Source organism: Taudactylus pleione, unplaced genomic scaffold, assembly GCF_031769625.1.
Source record: "Taudactylus pleione unplaced genomic scaffold, aTauple2 ptg000212l, whole genome shotgun sequence".
Lineage (NCBI taxonomy): Eukaryota > Metazoa > Chordata > Amphibia > Anura > Myobatrachidae > Taudactylus > Taudactylus pleione.
In genome coordinates this window covers 1,135,641-1,160,704 of record NW_028284614.1, presented here as the reverse complement: position 1 = coordinate 1,160,704, position 25,064 = coordinate 1,135,641, and the positions used below count along the sequence as shown (strand labels likewise).

The 25,064-nt window shown below is 45.1% G+C and overlaps 1 protein-coding gene across 4 annotated transcripts in view; it reads left to right on the top strand.

The window, feature by feature from the left end:
• The window catches only part of LOC148517666 (cationic amino acid transporter 2-like), a 57,589-nt gene that overhangs the window by 8,579 nt on the left and 23,946 nt on the right, over positions 1-25,064 (top strand). For all 4 annotated transcript variants that reach the window (XM_088478339.1, XM_088478340.1, XM_088478341.1 and 1 more), the window contains exons 2-3: positions 6,680-7,055; positions 13,449-13,604. In XM_088478339.1, coding sequence (XP_088334465.1) covers positions 6,680-7,055; positions 13,449-13,604 — 532 coding nt within the window. The remainder of the gene's footprint in view (positions 1-6,679; positions 7,056-13,448; positions 13,605-25,064) is intronic.

The following is a 25,064-nucleotide window of genomic DNA, read 5'->3' as shown; positions in this document are numbered from 1 at the left end:
GTCGTTAAGATGGGATCGTTAGCTGGACGAGCGAGGGGAGGATGCGGCTGTAAGTCTAAAAATACGCCCCCTTCTCGTGCCCATTACACGTCATCTCCGGGCATATAAGGATTATTCGAGACCATCGGGAACCATCGGAGCTGGTCGTAGACCTTAAGGTTGACCATACCCTCTCTTAAGCACTACGATCAAGTCAGTGTAAAAACCTCCCATGTCACGTGTGCTACGACACTACTTTGTTAATTATGCACTCCCATAAAACGCCGTTTGCATAGTCAGGCACGCCTGCGTTCGGATCTCCACTCCCCCGTTCACAAGCACCTTCCCCTGTTACCACCCACAAACGCCTCATCCTGTCACTCAAACTAACGACCTGGCCAAGTTGAAGGAGAGAGCAATTTCTGATCGTAATAGCTAGTTTGCGCATGCGCATTGCGAATTTTACGCATGCGCAGTTTAGCAAACATCGGTGGCGTACGACCGTGCGGCCGCAACGACCGACTCTGAATGAGGTCCTGAATTTGGAGATGAGTTCCGAACAGGTGAAAAGCAGTAATAGGCGAAACTTTTTCGCCGAATAGGGCTTTTCAAGTCTAATTCATCCGATCCTAATTAGCCTGAAAAAATGTGGGACTGCCTTCATCACTTGTCAGTCACTATTGTGTATTTCAATGTTTTATTCTGTTGTTTGAAGAGAACATAGAAAATAGAAATACACTTTCAGCAAAAGAACACACCTGACAGGTGCAAAAAGTTTCCCACTGAAAGTGTAAAATGGCCGCTAGTTACCGGAACTTCCTAAGTACTAGTAAAAGCAAAGTCCTTTCACTTGGAGGAAAATGCTGTGCAGCCCCCCTACAAAGCAGGGATGGACAGGGCCAGATTGGGAATGGGGTGGAAGAGACTACAGCTCCCAGCATCCACATAACAATAAGCCCATCAGCATGTCAGCATGATGATGACAGGCTGCCAGCTGGTCACATGTCCGGCCATAAATCATAAGTTTTCAAAGTGTATTTCTATTTTCCTCACAAAATTATGGAAATGTTCCACTTTTTCGTATTTATGAAGATATTGGGGCAGATAGAGTAGGGGGGTGTACATGCCCAGATGGCACTGGCCACACCCACATAGCACTGGTCACACCCACACAGCACTGGTTACAGCTTCTCCTCACAAAAGTGACTCGATAATTTTCAGCACCAGGACCTTGTGGTCCCAAATCCAGCCTGGGGACAGAGTAGAAAAGTACTGTATATTGTGCTCAGAGGCGTAACTGTAGTGGGTGCCATTTGTTTGGGACTTGAGGGCTTAGGGGCCCTGCCTCCTCAGCACACATCTCTCATCGGCATGAGTGCCAAGCAGCGCAGACAGTAAAGTGTTACTGTAGTTAATAAAAAAAGGAACAATCTACAAACTACTTGCCGTGGTACTAGTGTATTTAATACAGTGTACAATGATGTGGTACAATGAGTAACATAGTAATCATACCAATGGCTCCATTTTAGAAAAGGGAAAGAGGTTTGTGTGGAATATTTAAAACCCAGAGTTTCCATATTATAGCTACGTTGGATATTAGAGACGATTGATTGACGATGGATCAGGTCTCAGCCAACATTGGGCTATTGCCGCTCTTGTCTCGATTAGGATGTGGCCAAGAACGTATTTAGTATAGTACGAGATGGAAGGAGGGAAGTGATGCAGAAGGGAGGAGGGGCAAAGATTCAGCCGTAACCTGAGAGATCCATTCAAAAAGGCTGGATTACTGGGCATGCCCAAAAAGTATGTATCAACGAGCCCACAATACCACAATTTCTCCAGCATAATTAAGAGGAAGTGGGACAGAGTAAAATAAATTCTATGGATAACCTTAAACAGCATTTCAGAGTGATTGATACATATAGACAGTTTAAAATAGAGATGAGCAGGTTCAGATTAGTTCGGATTTTCCCGCCAATTTCAGATTTTTCCCGCCAAAGATCGGGTCTCAGAAAGAGGCAAATCGTCATCTTTCATGGACAAACATCATCATTCCTGGACAAAAGTCCAAGATGTTTGTCCATGAAAAATGACGTTTTGCCTCTTTCTTAGACCCGATTTTTGGCGGGAAAAATCCAAACTTGGTGGGAAAATCCGAACTAATCCGAACTCGCTCATCTTTAGTTTAAATACATTATTAAGGTGCGTATCCACTAGCAGATAGTGTAACGACAATACGATTACAACATTGTAATCGTACAGTCGTTACTCTGCCCCTGCAGTGCCTACACTGAACGATATGTCGTTCAGTGTAGGCACCCTCCCTCATCCCTGAACATGGTCAATCTGTCATTATTGGCAGATTGACCAGCATGTTCAGGCGATGATTGATGTAGAAAACGACCAGTGGGAGCATCGCTGGTCGTTTTCGACATTGTCATGCCCGATTAATGAGCGATTGACCGATAACGATATAGTTATTGTTCAATCGTTCATTTTAATCGGCAAGTGGATATGCGGCATTAGACAGCAATTCCTAATCATCACTAATCAATGAGATATGTAGATCTCTTCTGATTGGTCTGAACGGCTAGTTTAGTTTCTTCTAAGGAGCAAAGAAGTGGTCTATACCACAATGAGATTCCACCTCTAGAGCACACAGAGGAAAATGTAGACATTATATAAAGGGGAGATGAAGGTAAGGGTTGTAAATTGACCGTGTTAGAGAGACAGTCCAGTGACGGATAAGTAAATATTTATGGGTATGGATAGAAAATTGTTCCTGGAGCTGAAGGAGAAATTTACAGCTAGAATTGTCATATTGTCAGGAAGCCTTGGGTGCACCATTTTCCTAGATCCAGGTCAGGAATCAATTTCGAAACTGCTAAATTGGAAATATTTAATAAATATTAAATGTTTAAATCTGCAAATAATCTTATTAAATTATTCCACGTTTCAAGGGAGTTTGTTACGCTACGGAGGCTAGTAGGGGACAAATGGGATCTATGCGCTGACTCAGGGCCTAATTCAGACCCACTCGCGAGCACTGAGCGCTCGCAAGCGGGTCGATGTTGGCCAAGTGCACATGCGTACGACGGAGGCGGCTCCGTCGGTCGCATGCGCGAGACCCGAATAACGACGGCCAAGCCGTCGTTATGGGTCTCGCACCAAAGGGGGCATGCTGTCGATGGTGAGTGACAGCACGCCCCCTTTGGTGGGCGTGCCGGGGGGCGTGGCTGCCCAGATGGAGGCGTTCCCACTAGTGATGTCAGTAGGAGTGCTTTTGGCTCTGATAGAGCCAAAAGCACTCCAGGGCTTGCGGCCACGAGACCCTACCGCAAGGGTCTTGTCGCAAGCCCGATGGTCGCGATGGTCTTGACCATCGCGACCATCATTTTGGCCGCTCGCTATAGCTGTGGGTGGTAACCCACAGCTATGCGAGCAGCCAGGAGGCTGCTCTTAATTTCAGAGGGACGGCCCTGATTCAGAGCGAACGCTCTGTCAGAGCGTCCGGCTCTGAATCAGGGCCTCAGTCCATAAGAAATCCTGCCAGGGGAAAGATTTACAGGTAGATCTCTCAATATTCACCCAAGGTTTAGGTGAGGAGGTGGAGAATCAATCTTGTAATTGAATTAAGAGGCAGGCCTGTTGATACGATTACGATTTCTAAATGCGGGGCTGCCAGGCCACCATTAGGCTTGGAGTGGAAAAGTTGAGATCTGGATAATCTAGGCCGCTTATTTCAAAGTTTGAAACAGTTCCATAAAATTGGGAATTATAAAGGTAATAGCTCTAAAGAGGTATAAGATTTTGGGAGTAACATCATTTTGACTGATGAAATGCGTCCTAACCAAGAGACTTCATAATTCATCCATGATTTATTGAGACGGGAAAAATGGTGAAGAATTGTATAGTAATTACAGTCTATAGTATCTTGTAGGGAGGCTGGGATTTATATGCCTAAATACTTCAGACTGACTGTTTGCCAAGTGTACGGGTCCCGGGATTGTGAGTGAGGCAAGCTGCTCAACACCATAAGCCGAAACTTCAGTTTTAGAAGTGTTTAGTTTATAGTAAGAGAACACAGAATATTAATCTAAAATATTGTTATGAACCAGTAAAGAGGACTAAGGGTTCATGACGAACAGAAGTACGTCATCGGCAAACAGGCAAACCTTATGATGTAGGGGGCGGTAAGTAAAGAGGAGAATCTAATCTTTTCTGCCAATGGTTCTATTGCTAGGGCAAATATTAATGGGTATTGCGGATATCCATGACGAGCACCATTAGATATGTAAACATTTCTAGACAAAAACCCGTTACTAAAAATATGGACAGAACGGTTACAATACAAGGAAAGTATTGCTTAAATGAACTGGCCAGTGAAACCAAACCTAGCAAGGACCTTGTACATACATAGCCAGTACAGTCTGCCAAAGGCCTTCTCTGCATCTAGAGAAGAGAGTAGGGCCATAGGAACAGGATTAAAAATACACGTCTAGTGTTATCGGGGGCTTGTCTACCCAAAATAAATCCAACCTGGTCATGAGATATCAAGCGGTAGAGGATTAGATTTAGTCTATTCACCAATAATTTGGCATATAAATTGACATCAGTGTTTAGAAGAGCAATAGGTCTATAATTCTGGCATAATATTTGATCCTTGCCAGGCTTGAGAATGGTACTGATTTGGGCTTCTGACATTTCTTTGGAAAATGAGTTAGTAGCGGTATGATTATGAAGATGAACTAAGGGTGAGAAGATATTGGAAGGTCATGTAGAGACAGTTAATAAATCCGTCAGGCCCTGTGGCTTTGTCTCTTTTTATGAGTTTTAATGGCACCCTGGATTTCAGCAGAGTTCTACTGGGAGCATAAGGCATCAGCCTCGTCACGGGCAAGGGAGGATAAGGTAATGGAATCTAGGAAGGCGTTAATGGAGTTCTCAATAAGTTGAGGAGTAGAGAGGTCGCTGTTGAGGTTATAGAGCCCCTCATAATGAACAAGATAGTGTTGTGCAATATACATAGGGGGAGATGTATTAACGGCAAAATGCAGTAAAACCCCCGAAAATGCAGTTTTCAGGGGTTTTACCGCATTCCCCGTATGTATTAAGCAGCAGAATGCAGCGCTTCGCGTCGCTAGGTAACGCCACCTTCAGGTGGCGTTACCCAATAGAAGCCTATGGGCTTCTTAGCGCGACGCTCGGGGCTGGGAGGGATCCGATCGGATCCCTCCCATGAGCCCCTGCGGCCCGCGGCCTTCTGCGCATGCGCCGAAGAACTTCTGGGTGTTCAACCCGGAAGTCCCTCTGCCCTGCAGCATCGCAAAGGACAGCTCTCATCGAGAGAGCTGTCCTTTGCGAAATCCTTGGTACATACCGCGGTAATGAACCGCGGTATGTACGCGAAGTTGGGGGGGATGTACCGCAGCGGCGATGTCGCCGTTAATACATCTCCCCCTTAGTATTAGTAATCGGCGATCTATCTGAGGCTAGTAGGTACTTAATTCTGTCCTTTGCATTCTTCCCTCTCAATTTATGTGCTAGGAGTTTACCTGCCCTATTACCAAGGGTGTACAATTTTTGGTTTAATTTAGCTATAGCCCACTGGACATGGAGTAGGGACAGAACATTTAATTTCCTTCTGGCCACAGTTAAGCCTACCTGGAGTGATTTATCATTAGGATTCTTTTTATGCTGGGCTTCGAGCTTCACCACATTTGAGTCTCGTACGTCAATTGGATCTCGTAATTGGTTTTCCTAATCCTAGCGGCTGCTTGAATAGCAGCTCCGCACATCACTGCCTTTAGGGCACACCAGTGGTTTGTAATAGAGCACAGGTTCTCAAACTCGGTCCTCAGGACCCCACAGAGTGCGTGTTTTCCAGATCAACTCACAGAATCACAAATTAAATAATTATATCCACCTGTCGTTCTTTTAAAATGTGTCAGTGAGTAATGAACACACCTGTGCACCTGCTGGGTGACCTGGAAAACGTGAACTGTGTGGGGTCCTGAGGACCGAGTTTGAGAACCACTGTAATAGAGTTATCAGAAGGATCGTTAGTTGCTAGATACAGTAGGTGCTCAATGCATCCTGCATAATCTGTTTCCCCTTATCTTCCAATAAAATATATTCTTGTAAACACCAAGGCCTAAAGCCGCGTATCCACTACACAATATTAATGGACGACTGAATGATAACGACATCGTTATCGATCAGTCGTTCATTAATCGTGCACAGATCGGGCAGCAAAGTGTCATCAACGACCAGCAATGCGCGTTCACGCTGGTCGTTGCCGACATCGCTCATCGCCACGATATCGGCAGGTTGGCCATGTACGGGGATGAGGGTGGGTACCTGCACTGAACGATATATCGTTCAGTGTGGGCACTGTGCAGTTTGTAAACGACTGAATGATAACGATATCGTTATCGTTCAGTCTTTACACTGTCGTGTATTGGATACGCGGCATAAGGGTTGAATTATTGGGAAATAAGTCCAAAGCAATGGTGTATGGTCTGATCAGGATATACTGTAGGGAGGTTAGAAACGTGAGACATAGCATGCAGAGGCCATTTATCAGTCAACACAAAGTCAATATGGGAGTAAGATGCAGGTAATATAATTTTAATCAAAAAACTAAAAAAAAAAACAATAATCCTTATTGACCATGTGCAATATTTGTTGTTCCTTTCAGATGCCGTCCTATGAAGTCCTACACCGCTTCTACCAAAGTCTGACCAGAACAAAGAAAGTGTCTTTAGAGGGAACAGTGGGATCTGGGCTGTGCCGCTGTTTGTCGTTACTGGACCTGGTGGCACTGGGTGTAGGAAGCACCCTAGGGGCTGGAGTGTATGTACTGGCAGGAGAGGTGGCTAAGGTGGTCTCCGGCCCAAGCATCATCTTATCCTTCCTGATCGCCGCTCTGGCCTCTATGCTCGCTGGGCTGTGCTATGCTGAGTTCGGGGCCCGGGTCCCACTGACAGGCTCCGCCTACTTATACAGCTATGTAACTGTTGGGGAGTTCTGGGCCTTCGTCACTGGGTGGAACCTGATGCTTTCCTACATAATAGGCAAGGAATACACTGTCACCAAGCACTCACCAAACAAACACATACATCACTTTCCTACCCCTGCACATGTTGTCCTGATTTCACTGTGGGTCTCTTTTTTTTTTTTTTTTCCCCCCAATTCACATTATTACTTGTTTTCGTATATCCCAAATGTACAATTTCAACCATTAAAGCAGGCTTGCCAACACTTAGCAGAATTCTGGAGTCAGGTGCATATAATCATTTGTGATGTCATTATTATGACAGCTGTATGAGACAGCCAATAGAAAGTTACTTATCCTAAAAAAACAAACAAACAAAAAAACTAGTGTATGTGTTGAGATCATTACTTATCTCAGGTTTTATAATACACTAGGAGGAATTTATCTTTCCAATCTTCCATAACCTTTAGTATATCCACAATCAATTCCGTAAGGTGCGGAGGTATAGAGAGAACACATTTTCTGCAGTTTCCTAGTTTTGCAATGTACAATATAACTTTTTCTGCTTAGCAAAATGCTAGGGTTAAGCTGCCCATCCACTAGACGATTTAAATGAATGATTGAACGATAACGATATAGTAATCGTTCAATCGTTCATAAATCGTTTGCAAATCGTTTGCAAAAATGTCAAAAATGACCAGCGATGCACGTGCCCGCTGGTCGTTTAGACATCTATCATCGTGCAAACATGCTAGTCAACCTGACGACCTGCAGATGATGGATGAGCCTGTACTAAACGACTGCTCATTCAGTGCAGGCTCATCACAGACTGACAAAGGACTGCACGATTACAATGTCGTAATCGTGCAGTCGTTTTCATGTCTGCTAGTGGATGGGCAGCATTAGATGTATCAAACCTAAAGTGTGTAGAAGTTGCCCATATTAATAAATCAGCTTGCACCTATCATTTTATGTACATATAATGGGAGAGAAAGAAGGCTAATTTTCTCCCATTATACATGATTCTTATACACAAGTTTTCTGTGCGGATTTCCCTTCTTCTATATATCCACGGGCGGATTATGATGGAAAAACAGCCTGGGAAATTTATGGAAGCAGCTCTAATGGGGGTGGGGTCTGTCGAGGGGGCGGGATCCCTTCTCATAGGGCCTGATTCTGAGTTGGGCACAGTTGCAGCCGTCCTTGTGTAATTTGCTACAGTTTCGTCTGTGACTTTAAGCTAATACCACTACAATGTCAATCCCTGGTGTACAGTCCAAATATGCAAGGACTGAGACGCCCGCTTTCAGTGTCTAAGGGGTCTATTCAATAATCCATGGAGAGAGATAAAATGGAGAAAGATAAGTCCCAGCCAATCAGCTCCTAACTGTCAGTTTACAGGCTGTGTTTGAAAAATTACAGTTAGGAGCTGATTGGCTGAGACTTATCATTCTCCATATATCTCTCTCCATGGATTAGTGAATAGACTCCGAAGACTCCGGTCGCACCATTGGAACTTTCAACAGCCCTACCTATGCTAGGTGCAGATCATCCATGTAAGTATAGCCTACAATGTGAGCAATCCAGCGTCCCTATAGCCAACCCCCTGTAACCGCCTGGGAACACCCAACACATTTGTAATACACTACTTGGTGCATGTGTCTGAATCCGCACTGCAGCTCAGACACATGTGTATATTAAAAACAATGCACAAGAAAAAAATAAAACACATTGGCCCACACAGGAAAATAATAAAAACACATTAGCCCCCACAGGAAAAAAATAAAACACATTGGTCCCCACAGGAAATAATAAAAACACATTAGCCCCCACAGGAAAAAATAAAACACATTGGTCCCCACAGGAAAATAATAAAAACACATTAGCCCCCACAGGAAAAAATAAAACACATTGGCCCACACAGGAAAATAATAAAAACACATTAGCCCCCACAGGAAAAAATAAAACACATTGGTCCCCACAGGAAAATAATAAAAACACATTGGCCCCCACAGGAAAAAATAAAACACATTGGCCCACACAGGAAAATAATAAAACCACATTGGCCCACACAGGAAAATAATAAAAACACCATGGCCCCCACAGGAAAATAGTAAAAAAAACATTGGCCCACACAGGAAAATAATAAAAACACATTGGTCCCCACAGGAAAATAATAAAAACACATTGGCCCCCACAGGAAAAAATAAAATACATTGGACCCCACAGGAAAATAATAAAAATACATTGGCCCCCACAGTAAAAAAAATACACACAATGACACCTGACAGAAAAAAAAAAAACATTAGCCCCCACATGAAAAAATAAAAACAGATTAGCTTCGAAAGGAAAAAAATAAAACACACCAAACAAAGAAAAACAAATACATTTGCCCCTACAGAAAAGAAATACATTGGCCCCCACAGGTAAAAGTACAAACACACTGGACCCCACAAGAAAAAAAAACACATTGGTCCTCTACAGGAAATAATAAAAACACATTAGCCCCCACAGGAAAAAATAAAACACATTGGTCCCCACAGGAAAATAATAAAAACACATTAGCCCCCACAGGAAAAAAATAAAACACATTGGTCCCCACAGGAAATAATAAAAACACATTAGCCCCCACAGGAAAAAATAAAACACATTGGTCCCCACAGGAAAATAATAAAAACACATTAGCCCCCACAGGAAAAAATAAAACACATTGGCCCACACAGGAAAATAATAAAAACACATTAGCCCCCACAGGAAAAAATAAAACACATTGGTCCCCACAGGAAAATAATAAAAACACATTGGCCCCCACAGGAAAAAATAAAACACATTGGCCCACACAGGAAAATAATAAAACCACATTGGCCCACACAGGAAAATAATAAAAACACCATGGCCCCCACAGGAAAATAGTAAAAAAAACATTGGCCCACACAGGAAAATAATAAAAACACATTGGTCCCCACAGGAAAATAATAAAAACACATTGGCCCCCACAGGAAAAAATAAAATACATTGGACCCCACAGGAAAATAATAAAAATACATTGGCCCCCACAGTAAAAAAAATACACACAATGACACCTGACAGAAAAAAAAAAAACATTAGCCCCCACATGAAAAAATAAAAACAGATTAGCTTCGAAAGGAAAAAAATAAAACACACCAAACAAAGAAAAACAAATACATTTGCCCCTACAGAAAAGAAATACATTGGCCCCCACAGGTAAAAGTACAAACACACTGGACCCCACAAGAAAAAAAAACACATTGGTCCTCTACAGGAAAGAAAACACATTGGTCCTCTACAGGAAAAATACAGTATTAAAACACATTGCCCTCCGCAAGAAAAAAAAAATAGGGTGTGCAGTATACATAACCACCAGAACTAGCACTTGGAGCACAAACTTCATAAACTCCACCACCGCTGGGGTCGGGACAGGAGTAGCAGTAGTGGGAAGCAGGATGGGAGTAGTAATAGTAGTGGGACGCATGGGGCAGAATAAGAATAGTAGTAGTGGGAAGCAGGGGTCTGAATGGGAGTAGTAGTAGTATGGATCTGAGGGCAGGATGAGAGTAGCATATGGCAGAGCAGGTGCAGGCTTGGAGTAATAATAGTGTGGGGCAGGCTGGAAGTAGTAGTTCTGAACAGGGGGCAGGATAAGAGTAATAGTGTAAAGCAAGGGGCAGGATAGGAGTAATAGTGGAAAGCAGGGGACAGGATAGGAGTAATAGTGGAAAGCAGGGGACAGGATAGGAGTAATAGTGGAAAGCAGGGACAGGATAGGAGTAATAGTGGAAAGCAGGGGGCAGGAAAGGAGTAATAGTGGAAAGCAGGGGGCAGGATAGGAGTAATAGTGGAAAGCAGGGGGCAGGATAGGCGTAATAGTGGAAAGCAGGGGCAGGATAGGAGTAATAGTGGAAAGCAGGGGGCAGGATAGGAGTAATAGTGGAAAGCAGGGGCAGGATAGGAGTAATAGTGGAAAGCAGGGGGCTGGATAGGAGTAATAGTGGAAAGCAGGGGGCAGGATAGGAGTAATAGTGGAAAGCAGGGGCAGGATAGGAGTAATAGTGGAAAGCAGGGGGCAGGATAGGAGTAACAGTGGAAAGCAGGGGGCAGGATGGGAGTAATAGTGGCAAGCAGGGGGCAGGATAGGAGTAATAGTGGAAAGCAGGGAGCAGGATGGGAGAAATAGTGGAAAGCAGGGAGATGGGATAGGAGTAATAATGGAAAGCAGGGAGCAGGATGGGAATAGTGGTGGGAATAAGCGGGCTGGATAGGAGTGAAAGAAACTGAACAATAATCACCTCCTCTCCAGGGTCACCTCAGCTCACCACCGTCGTTCTCTTAGCGCTTACATCAGCCTCACCCAGCCAGAGTGTGTTGGAAAGCCCCTGCCATCCGTGTCCCATTCCTCTCCAACCCATGCACAGCTGCACACACCCCGCCCCCCTGAGTGGTCCACTTCATCATCTCCCGCAGACCCAGGGGACAGGAGGATGGTATGGCCCAAAGAATAAGAGTGGGTGATGGCGGGGCTATTGTTTTATAGAATATACTTCTACTACCTCCAGTGGTGTATCTAGGGGTCCGAGCACCCCTTGCAAACGAAGGAACTGGCGCCCCCCTCCAATCATCATCAGCCCCATCACCATCCTCAGCCCCATCACCATCCTCAGCCCACATCACCTTCCTCAGCCCCATCACCATCCTTAGCTCCCATCACCATCCTCAGCCCCCATCACCATCCTCAGCCCCATCACCATCCTCAGCCGACATCACCATCCTCCGCCCACATCACCATCCTCAGCCCACATCACCTTCCTCAGCCCACATCACCTTGCTCATCCAGCCCCTATCACCTTCCTCAGCCAGCCCCATCACCTACCTCAGCCCACAGCCACATCACCTTCCTCAGCCAGCACCCATTTCCCCATCACAGACAGATCCCAACTTCCCCGGGCCGAGTCCTCATGCTGCTGTACACTCCTCCTGCCTGCTCAGTCCTCACCCTCGCAGACCCCGGCCGACGGAGTCAGCAGTGCAGCGCGTGCCCTGACCGCACCCTGACCCCTGCTGTGAAGGGCATCTAGGTGCTGCCATTAGGCGTGTGTTCTCTCTATCAAAGCACGCACGGTGTGTGATGTCACATATCACTAAGGGGTTACGTGGTCGCCTAGCACTGCCAGATACAGACTGAGCCTGTCACTCTGTAGTGATTGTGACAGACTCAGTGTGCATGTGTATACTAAGCGCCGAGCAGCTGGGAAATCACTGGGGTGGACAGCAGGGACAGAACTGACTGCGGGTGGCAACGGTACACCCCTCGGCCGGCGCTCCTGGCAAGGGCCATCCTGGCCAATAGGAAGATACGCCCCTGACTACCTCAAAGCTGATTGGTTGCTATGGGCAACTTCTACACTTTCTCTCAAAGGTTTGTTAAATCTCCCTTCTTGTCCAGTTATTTCAGTATATTTTGGTTCTGGCATGCTAGGGCTGTTGTGGAACTAGAACTAGCATACTTGGGGCCATATTCAGTTGGACGCGAAGTTCAGCGCGGAAAAAACCTCGCGCCCAATTTTGGATTACCACAGGTATGCACGCTCCCAATACCTGCAGTATCCAATAAAAAAAGTGGTTGCAGTGTTTTCAGCTCCGAAAACCCCTGCACTGCATAAAAAAATAAAATAAAAGTTATGCACTTACCTGCCCGGGGGTCTCTGGTGGACTCCCCTCTATCTTCTCACTAGAGAGGGGGCTGCTGGGAGTACCAGGGGCTGGTGGGAGGCTCCAGGGGCTGGTGGGAGGGACAAGGGCTGCTGGGAGATGTAGTTCTCCCAGCGCCCATTCCGGGTGGCACACTGAACTTGGGGGGGGCACACATGCACCGGGGGTCACACACATACACTCGTGCACGCACACTCACTCATACACACTCACACACACTCACATACTCGCCGCTGCTGCAGGAGACCGGGTCCCGACATTGGATGCAGAAGACACCGCTTCAGAAGGTGAGTTTTGCTGACTAATTAAGCCAATTGTAAACTTCCAATTGCTTAATTAGTCATTAGGATGTTTGCCGTTGGGGTCCCAGAGCATTTCCCAACCTTTTTTCCTAACTTTGGGGATTTTAGGAAAAATTGGTTGTGTTCTGGAGATGCGCAAAAAAAACCCTCCCGGTGCGTAAAAAGTCAAAAACCCCGCTCCTAATTGAATAGCAAAAATCCTGCACCGGCAGGCAAAACCCCGCAGGGGTGGGATTTTTGTTATTCTCGCACCCAATTGAATATGTCTCTTGAACTTGATGTTCCACAACAGCCGGACAGCCACAGGTTTCCTAGCGCTGGAATATGCCGTCATTTCATGGGGGTAGAACTTGATTTAAGGCTGCTTAAACAGAGCACAGAGTCACCTATACAGAGACCATCGTTGCCATAACTCCTAGCTACTACTACTTGTTGTCTTGTAGGCACTTCCAGTGTTGCCCGGGCATGGAGCGCTACTTTTGATGAGCTGGTGGGAAAGGAAATTGGAACTTTTTTCAGAAACACAATGCCCATGGACGTGCCAGGACTCTCGGAGTACCCTGATATCTTTGCAGTGTGTCTTATCCTCCTCCTAGCAGGTATTTTATGTACAGTTCTAAAATATGAATAAAGTCTTTTGTTGGTGACAACTGCAAGAAATTCTCTGGGGGGAGGTAATAAATGATTAAGGGGTCTATTTACTAATCCTTGGATGGCGATAAAGTGACCAGAGATAAAGTCCCAGCCAATCGGCTCCAATGGCGGATCTAGACTTTTCATTTAGGGGGGGGGTTAATGAGAATGACCCTGGCTCCCCCTCTTTTCTATCCTGGCACCGCCCCTTTATTTTTTTTAGTTTGATGATCACATAGATTATTCCAATCTCTATATTTCCTATTTGGGTGCACCTATGTATACAAACTCTTGGTCTGAATTCTAATTTAACTCCAACACTACAATTGAATTCACACAGAAATGTGTGAGTGTGTGCCCTCCATGCTTCCCCCTCTGTTAGTGATGCCAGTAGGTACAGTACAGGGGTGACTGCAAGGTCTGTCGCTGCCCAGTATTTCCGGAGACTCCTTCTGTGACTCACATACAGCCAGACGTCAAGCCCTCCACAGTGTACGACACACACACACACACACATATATATTACATAGGACACATGCACATAAACACACACACACACACACACACACACACACACACACACACACATATATATGTATATATATATATATGTAGTCACCACTGTCGGTGGCACTCGGATCAGATTAAGTCACTAAGAAGCCAGTATTTATTCCAATGTTTCGATAGATTTTTTATTCCATCGTCATCAGGAGGCACCGAAGCTTATATTTGGATTACATGTGAGTGCCGCCTGGAATATGTGTTATATATATATATATATATATATATATAATTATATATATATATTAGGAGTGTGCACCGGCCACTTTTCGTGTTTTGTGTTTTGGTTTTGGATCTGGATCTTTCTTCGTGTTTTGGATCTGGATTGGTTTTGCCAAAACAACCCTTCCGTGTTTTGGGTTCTGGGTTTTGTGTTTTGGATCTGTATTTTTTTGAAAAAAAGCATAAAAACAGCTAAAATCACAGAATTTGTAGGTTTTTCTGCTCCTATGCTATTATTAACCTCAATAACCTTAATTTCCACTCATTTCCAGTCTATTCTGAACACCTCACACCTCACAATAGTGTTTTTATGTCCAAAAGGTTGCACCGAGGTAGCTGGATGACTATGCTAAGCGACACGAGTGGGCGGCACAAACACGTGACCCATCTAGGCGTGAAACTGCAGTGGCAGACAGGATGGCAGTTTGAAAAACTATGCCCCAAACTGTACATAATGCAAAGAAAAAAAAGAGGTGCAAGATGGAATTGTCCTTGGGCCCTCCCACCCACCCTTATGTTGTATAAACAGGACATGCACACTTTAACAAACCAATCATTTCAGCGCCAGGGTCTGCCACACAACTGTGGCTGAAATGATTGGTTCGTTTGGGCCCCCACAAAACAAGCTGGCAATTAATCTGTCCCTGCACAAACTGGCTCCACGGAGGCAAGATGTCATCCTCATCCTCCTCATCCACCGATTCCTCACCCTCTTCAGTGTGTACATCCTCATCCTCACAGAGTATTAATTTGTCCCTGCTGGAACCACAGGTCCCTCTGTACGTTCTGGAGGCTGGTCTCCCTGGAAGAGTTGATAATTCATTTTATGAACATCATCTTCTCCACATTTTGTGGAAGCAACCTCCTACGCCTTTCGCTGACAAGGTTCCCGGCTGCACTAAACACTCTTTCGGAGTACACACTGGAGGGGGGGCAACTCAGGTAAAATAGAGCCAGTTTGTACAGGGACCTCCAAATTGCTTCTTTTTCCTGCCAGTACAGGTACGGACTGTCTGACATGCCTACTTGGATGCTGTCACCGATGTAATCCTTTAACAGACAGACGCACGCTTGTCGCTGCTGCTTTGAGGATGCAAGTGCGGCTACAGCCCACACAATTCACAAGGACAGAAAAAAAAAATTATATTTTTATTGTTTGTGTAGCACACTTTGAGGGTGTCACCACCCTTTAACAGACAGACGCACGCTTGTCGCTGCTGCTTTAAGGATGCAGGTGCGGCTACAGCACACACATTTCACAAAGACCGAAAAAAAAAGAACAATATTTTAATTGTTTGTGTAGCACACTTTGAGGGTGTCACCACCCTTTAACAGACAGACGCACGCTTGTCGCTGCTGCTTTAAGGATGCAGGTGCGGCTACAGCCCACACAATTCACAAAGACAGAAAAAAGAAGAATATTTTTATTGTTTGTGTAGCACACTTTGAGGGTGTCACCACCCTTTAACAGACAGATGCACGCTTGTCGCTGCTGCTTTGAGGATGCAAGTGCGGCTACATCGCACACAAGTCACAAACACATTAAAAAAATAGTTTTTTATTTTTTGGAGCACTTTGAGAGTTACACCACCCTTTAACAGACAGACGCACGCTTGTCGCTGCTGCTTTGAGGATGCAAGTGCGGCTACAGCCCACACAATTCACAAAGACAGAAAGAAAAAGAACAATATTTTTATTGTTTGTGTAGCACACTTTGAGGGTGTCACCACCCTTTAACAGACAGATGCACGCGTGTCGCTGCTGCTTTAAGGATGCAGGTGCGGCTACAGCCCACACAATTCACAAAGACAGAAAAAAGAAGAATATTTTTATTGTTTGTGTAGCACACTTTGAGGGTGTCACCACCCTTTAACAGACAGATGCATGCTTGTCGCTGCTGCTTTGAGGATGCAAGTGCGGCTACATCGCACACAAGTCACAAACACATTAAAAAAATAGTTTCTTATTTTTTGGAGCACTTTGAGAGTTACACCACCCTTTAACAGACAGACGCACGCTTGTCGCTGCTGCTTTGAGGATGCAAGTGCGGCTACAGCCCACACAATTCACAAAGACAGAAAGAAAAAGAACAATATTTTTATTGTTTGTGTAGCACACTTTGAGGGTGTCACCACCCTTTAACAGACAGATGCACGCGTGTCGCTGCTGCTTTAAGGATGCAGGTGCGGCTACAGCCCACACAATTCACAAAGACAGAAAAAAGAAGAATATTTTTATTGTTTGTGTAGCACACTTTGAGGGTGTCACCACCCTTTAACAGACAGATGCATGCTTGTCGCTGCTGCTTTGAGGATGCAAGTGCGGCTACATCGCACACAAGTCACAAACACATTAAAAAAATAGTTTTTTATTTTTTGGAGCACTTTGAGAGTTACACCACCCTTTAACAGACAGACGCACGCTTGTCGCTGCTGCTTTGAGGATGCAAGTGCGGCTACAGCCCACACAATTCACAAAGACAGAAAGAAAAAGAACAATATTTTTATTGTTTGTGTAGCACACTTTGAGGGTGTCACCACCCTTTAACAGACAGACGCACGCTTGTCGCTGCTGCTTTAAGGATGCAGATGCGGCTACAGCCCACACATTTCACAAAGACCGAAAAAAAAAGAACAATATTTTTATTGTTTGTGTAGCACACTTTGAGGGTGTCACCACCCTTTAACAGACAGACGCACGCTTGTCGCTGCTGCTTTAAGGATGCAGGTGCGGCTACAGCACACACATTTCACAAAGACCGAAAAAAAAAGAACAATATTTTAATTGTTTGTGTAGCACACTTTGAGGGTGTCACCACCCTTTAACAGACAGACGCACGCTTGTCGCTGCTGCTTTAAGGATGCAGGTGCGGCTACAGCCCACACAATTCACAAAGACAGAAAAAAGAAGAATATTTTTATTGTTTGTGTAGCACACTTTGAGGGTGTCACCACCCTTTAACAGACAGATGCACGCTTGTCGCTGCTGCTTTGAGGATGCAAGTGCGGCTACATCGCACACAAGTCACAAACACATTAAAAAAATAGTTTTTTATTTTTTGGAGCACTTTGAGAGTTACACCACCCTTTAACAGACAGACGCACGCTTGTCGCTGCTGCTTTGAGGATGCAAGTGCGGCTACAGCCCACACAATTCACAAAGACAGAAAGAAAAAGAACAATATTTTTATTGTTTGTGTAGCACACTTTGAGGGTGTCACCACCCTTTAACAGACAGACGCATGCTTGTCGCTGCTGCTTTAAGGATGCAGGTGCGGCTACAGCCCACACATTTCACAAAGACCGAAAAAAAAAGAACAATATTTTTATTGTTTGTGTAGCACACTTTGAGGGTGTCACCACCCTTTAACAGACAGACGCACGCTTGTCGCTGCTGCTTTAAGGATGCAGGTGCGGCTACAGCACACACATTTCACAAAGACCGAAAAAAAAAGAACAATATTTTAATTGTTTGTGTAGCACACTTTGAGGGTGTCACCACCCTTTAACAGACAGACGCACGCTTGTCGCTGCTGCTTTAAGGATGCAGGTGTGGCTACAGCCCACACAATTCACAAAGACAGAAAAAAGAAGAATATTTTTATTGTTTGTGTAGCACACTTTGAGGGTGTCACCACCCTTTAACAGACAGATGCACGCTTGTCGCTGCTGCTTTGAGGATGCAAGTGCGGCTACATCGCACACAAGTCACAAACACATTAAAAAAATAGTTTTTTATTTTTTGGAGCACTTTGAGAGTTACACCACCCTTTAACAGACAGACGCACGCTTGTCGCTGCTGCTTTGAGGATGCAAGTGCGGCTACAGCCCACACAATTCACAAAGACAGAAAGAAAAAGAACAATATTTTTATTGTTTGTGTAGCACACTTTGAGGGTGTCACCACCCTTTAACAGACAGACGCACGCTTGTCGCTGCTGCTTTAAGGATGCAAGTGCGGCTACAGCCCACACATTTCACAAAGACCGAAAAAAAAGAACAATATTTTTATTGTTTGTGTAGCACACTTTGAGGGTGTCACCACCCTTTAACAGACAGACGCACGCTTGTCGCTGCTGCTTTGAGGATGCAAGTGCGGCTACAGCCCACACAATTCACAAAGACAGAAAAAAGAAGAAGAATATTTTTATTGTTTGTGTAGCATACTTTGAGGGTGTCACCACCCTTTAACAGACAGACGCACGCTTGTCGCTGCTGCTTTGAGGACAGTATCATATGCAGTGACAGTAGACTTGTCAGAAATTGTTGGCACGTCCTTCAGTCCGGACCAGATGTCCACACCAGCCCTTGACTTATGACACAGGCGCACGCTTGGCGCTGCTACTATGTTGATGCACGTGCAGCTACATCGCACAGAAGTCACAAACACATTAAAAAAATAGTTTTTTATTTTTTGGAGCACTTTGAGGGTTACACCACCCTTAACAGACAGACGCACGCTTGTCGCTGCTGCTTTGAGGATGCAAGTGCGGCTACAGCCCACACAATTCACAAAGACAGAAAAAAAAGAACAATATTTTTATTGTTTGTGTAGCACACTTTGAGGGTGTCACCACCCTTTAACAGACAGACGCACGCTTGTCACTGCTGCTTTGAGGATGCAAGTGCGGCTACAGCCCACACAATTCACAAAGACAGAAAAAAAAAGAACAATATTTTTATTGTTTGTGTAGCACACTTTGAGGGTGTCACCACCCTTTAACAGACAGACGCATGCTTGTCGCTGCTGCTTTGAGGACAGTATCATATGCAGTGACAGTAGACTTGTCAGAAATTGTTGGCACGTCCTTCAGTCCGGACCAGATGTCCAAACCAGCCCTTGACAGGCGCACGCTTGGCGCACACTTGGCGCTGCTACTATGTTGATGCACGTGCGGCTACATCGCACACAAGTCACAAACACATTAAAAAAATAGTTTTTTATTTTTTGGAGCACTTTGAGGGTTACACCACCCTTTAACAGACAGACACACGCTTGTCGCTGCTGCTTTGAGGATGCAAGTGCGGCTACAGCCCACACAATTCACAAAGACAAAAAAAAAAAGAATAATATTTTTATTGTTTGTGTAGCACACTTTGAGGGTGTCACCACCCTTTAACAGACAGACGCACGCTTGTCGCTGCTGCTTTAAGGATGCAGGTGCGGCTACAGCACACACATTTCACAAAGACCGAAAAAAAAAGAACAATATTTTAATTGTTTGTGTAGCACACTTTGAGGGTGTCACCACCCTTTAACAGACAGACGCACGCTTGTCGCTGCTGCTTTAAGGATGCAGGTGTGGCTACAGCCCACACAATTCACAAAGACAGAAAAAAGAAGAATATTTTTATTGTTTGTGTAGCACACTTTGAGGGTGTCACCACCCTTTAACAGACAGATGCACGCTTGTCGCTGCTGCTTTGAGGATGCAAGTGCGGCTACATCGCACACAAGTCACAAACACATTAAAAAAATAGTTTTTTATTTTTTGGAGCACTTTGAGAGTTACACCACCCTTTAACAGACAGACGCACGCTTGTCGCTGCTGCTTTGAGGATGCAAGTGCGGCTACAGCCCACACAATTCACAAAGACAGAAAGAAAAAGAACAATATTTTTATTGTTTGTGTAGCACACTTTGAGGGTGTCACCACCCTTTAACAGACAGACGCACGCTTGTCGCTGCTGCTTTAAGGATGCAAGTGCGGCTACAGCCCACACATTTCACAAAGACCGAAAAAAAAGAACAATATTTTTATTGTTTGTGTAGCACACTTTGAGGGTGTCACCACCCTTTAACAGACAGACGCACGCTTGTCGCTGCTGCTTTGAGGATGCAAGTGCAGCTACAGCCCACACAATTCACAAAGACAGAAAAAAGAAGAAGAATATTTTTATTGTTTGTGTAGCATACTTTGAGGGTGTCACCACCCTTTAACAGACAGGCGCACGCTTGTCGCTGCTGCTTTGAGGATGCAAGTGCGGCTACATCGCACACAAGTCACAAACACATTAAAAAAATAGTTTTTTATTTTTTGGAGCACTTTGAGAGTTACACCACCCTTTAACAGACAGACGCACGCTTGTCGCTGCTGCTTTGAGGATGCAAGTGCGGCTACAGCCCACACAATTCACAAAGACAGAAAAAAAAAGAACAATATTTTTATTGTTTGTGTAGCACACTTTGAGGGTGTCACCACCCTTTAACAGACAGACGCACGCTTGTCGCTGCTGCTTTGAGGACAGTATCATATGCAGTGACAGTAGACTTGTCAGAAATTGTTGGCACGTCCTTCAGTCCGGACCAGATGTCCACACCAGCCCTTGACTTATGACACAGGCGCACACTTGGCGCTGCTACTATGTTGATGCACGTGCAGCTACATCGCACAGAAGTCACAAACACATTAAAAAAATAGTTTTTTATTTTTTGGAGCACTTTGAGGGTTACACCACCCTTAACAGACAGACGCACGCTTGTCGCTGCTGCTTTGAGGATGCAAGTGCGGCTACAGCCCACACAATTCACAAAGACAGAAAAAAAAGAACAATATTTTTATTGTTTGTGTAGCACACTTTGAGGGTGTCACCACCCTTTAACAGACAGACGCACGCTTGTCACTGCTGCTTTGAGGATGCAAGTGCGGCTACAGCCCACACAATTCACAAAGACAGAAAAAAAAGAACAATATTTTTATTGTTTGTGTAGCACACTTTGAGGGTGTCACCACCCTTTAACAGACAGACGCATGCTTGTCGCTGCTGCTTTGAGGACAGTATCATATGCAGTGACAGTAGACTTGTCAGAAATTGTTGGCACGTCCTTCAGTCCGGACCAGATGTCCAAACCAGCCCTTGACAGGCGCACGCTTGGCGCTGCTACTATGTTGATGCACGTGCGGCTACATCGCACACAAGTCACAAACACATTAAAAAAATAGTTTTTTATTTTTTGGAGCACTTTGAGGGTTACACCACCCTTTAACAGACAGACACACGCTTGTCGCTGCTGCTTTGAGGATGCAAGTGCGGCTACAGCCCACACAATTCACAAAGACAAAAAAAAAAAGAATAATATTTTTATTGTTTGTGTAGCACACTTTGAGGGTGTCACCACCCTTTAACAGACAGACGCACGCTTGTCACTGCTGCTTTGAGGATGCAAGTGCGGCTACAGCCCACACAATTCACAAAGACAGAAAAAAAAGAACAATATTTTTATTGTTTGTGTAGCACACTTTGAGGGTGTCACCACCCTTTAACAGACAGACGCACGCTTGTCGCTGCTGCTTTAAGAATGCAGGTGCGGCTACAGCCCACACATTTCACAAAGACAGAAAAAAAAAGAACAATATTTTAATTGTTTGTGTAGCACACTTTGAGGGTGTCACCACCCTTTAACAGACAGACGCATGCTTTTCGCTGCTGCTTTAAGGATGCAGGTGCGGCTACAGCCCACACATTTCACAAAGACCGAAAAAAAAAGAACAATATTTTTATTGTTTGTGTAGCACACTTTGAGGGTGTCACCACCCTTTAACAGACAGACGCACGCTTGTCGCTGCTGCTTTGAGGATGCAGGTGGAATCTAGACGGGATTTGGAACCGGGGACACACTACCTCCATCAATTGTCTAAATCCCACTGCACTAATGGCGGATACCGGACGCACGTCTAACACCAACACAGCAGTCAAGGCCTCAGTTATACGTTTTGCTTCAGGATGACTGCTGTCGTACTTCATCCTCATCGCTAGGGACTGTTGGAGGGTCAATTGTTTAGTAAAAGTAGTGATGTTCCTACTTCCTCTCTGGGATGATGAACAACTCCCAGCAGCAGCAATAGCACTAGGAGGAAGTGGTTCTTGATCTTTCCCTATTTTATTTTTATCGGAGAAAGTTTGGTCCTCCATTTATGTTATATTGATATATACGTGCGGCTAAAGCGCACACAAACGCAGAAAATATTTTTTTATTTTTGCTGGAGAGTAGTGCACTTTGTGGGTTACACCACCCTTTAAGAAATGAGCCAGCCGGCTCTTTACTTATGGGACACAGGCGCATGCTTGGCGCTGCTCCTTTGTTGATGCACGTGCAGCCACAGTGCACACAAGTCACAAACACAGAAAATATATATTTTTTTGGTTTGGAGTGTACTTTTGGGGTTACAGCACCCTTTAACGGTCAAGCCAGCCGGCCCTTTACTTATGACACAGGCACACGCTTGGCACTACTTTGTTGATGCACATGCGGCTACTGCGCACACAATTCACAAACACAGAAAATATTTTTTTTTTTGGTTTGGACTGGAGTGTACTATGGGGGTTACAGCACCCTTTAACGGTCAAGCCAGCCGGCCCTTTACTTATGACACAGGCGCACGCTTGGCACTACTTTGTTGATGCACGTGCGGCTACTGCGCACACAATTCACAAACACAGAAAATAATTTTTTTTTTGGTTTGGACTGGAGTGTACTTTGGGGGTTACAGCACCCTTTAACGGTCAAGCCAGCCGGCCCTTTACTTATGACACAGGTGCACGCTTGGCACTACTTTGTTGATGCACGTGCGGCTACTGCGCACACAATTCACAAACACAGAAAATATTATTTTTTTTCGTTTGGACTGGAGTGTACTTTAGGGGTTACAGCACCCTTTAACGGTCAAGCCAGCCGGCCCATTACTTATGACACAGGCGCACGCTTGGCACTAATTTGTTGATGCACGTGCGGCTACTGCGCACACAATTCACAAACACAGAAAATAATTTTTTTTTTGGATTGGACTGGAGTGTACTTTGGGGGTTACAGCACCCTTTAACGGTCAAGCCAGCCGGCCCTTTACTTATGACACAGGCGCACGCTTGGCACTACTTTGTTGATGCACGTGCGGCTACTGCGCACACAATTCACAAACACAGAAAATAATTTTTTTTTTGGTTTGGACTGGAGTGTACTTTGGGGGTTACAGCACCCTTTAACGGTCAAGCCAGCCGGCCCTTTACTTATGACACAGGCGCACGCTTGGCACTACTTTGTTGATGCACGTGCGGCTACTGCACACACAATTCACAAACACAGAAAATATTTTTTTTTTTCGTTTGGACTGGAGTGTACTTTGGGGGTTACAGCACCCTTTAACGGTCAAGCCAGCCGGCCCTTTACTTATGACACAGGCGCACGCTTGGCACTACTTTGTTGATGCACGTGCGGCTACTGCGCACAGAATTCACAAACACAGAAAATAAATTTTTTTTGGGTTTGGACTGGAGTGTACTTTGGGGGTTACAGCACCCTTTAACGGTCAAGCCAGCCGGCCCTTTACTTATGACACAGGCGCACGCTTGGCACTACTTTGTTGATGCACGTGCGGCTACTGCGCACACAATTCAAAAACACAGAAAATATTTTTTTTTTGGTTTGGAGTGTACTTTGGGGGTTACAGCACCCTTTAACGGTCAAGCCAGCCGGCCCTTTACTTATGACACAGGCGCACGCTTGGCACTACTTTGTTGATGCACGTGCGGCTACTGCGCACACAATTCACAAACACAGAAAATAATTTTTTTTTTCATTTGGACTGGAGTGTACTTTGGGGGTTGCAGCACCCTTTAACGGTCAAGCCAGCTGGCCCTTTACTTATGACACAGGCGCACGCTTGGCACTACTTTGTTGATGCATGTGCGGCTACTGCGCACACAATTCACAAACACACAAAAAATATAATTTTTTTAGCACTTGGGGGGAGCACCCCTGATGGACAGAGCACCCCCTGGACAACACTACAGCACCCCTTTAGGACTGGGACACTGCACAGGACTTTGGAGTGGACACAGCCCCTATGGAGAACTGACTGCACAACACAGTCCAGCCAGCCCCTATGGACTTTGAAGTAGTGGACAACAGCAGCACAGCGCAGCACAGCACAGCACAACACTACTCTGCACTACACTACACTACACAGCCCAGCCAGCCCTAACTCCCACCTTCCCTCTTCACTGTCCACAGCCGAGTGAGAAAATGGCGCCGACGCGGGTACCTTATATAGGATCCAAAACCCGCGAGACTCGGAAGGCGGGATGATGACGTTTTCAGATCCGAGTCAGGCGGGAAAAGTCGAGCCTGACTCGGATCGGCCTCGGATCGGGGGGGCTCGGGGGGGTTCGGATTTCAGAAATCCGAACCCGCTCACCCCTAATATATATATATATATATATATAGTAAAGCACATGCATATATTACATAGGAACATACATACACACCCACACTTACATAGGAACATACTGTACATACACACCCACACTTACATAGGTACATACATTCACACCCACAATTACATAGGAACATACATACACACCCACACTTACATAGGAACATACATACACACCCACACTTACATAGGAACATACATACACACCCGCACTTACATAGGAACATACATACACACTCACACTTACATAGGAACATACTGTACATACCCACACTTACATAGGAACATACATACACACTCACACTTACATATGAACATACATACACACCCACACTTACATAGGAACATACATACACACCCACACTTACATAGGAACATACATACACACTCACACTTACATATGAACATACATACCCACCCACACTTACATAGG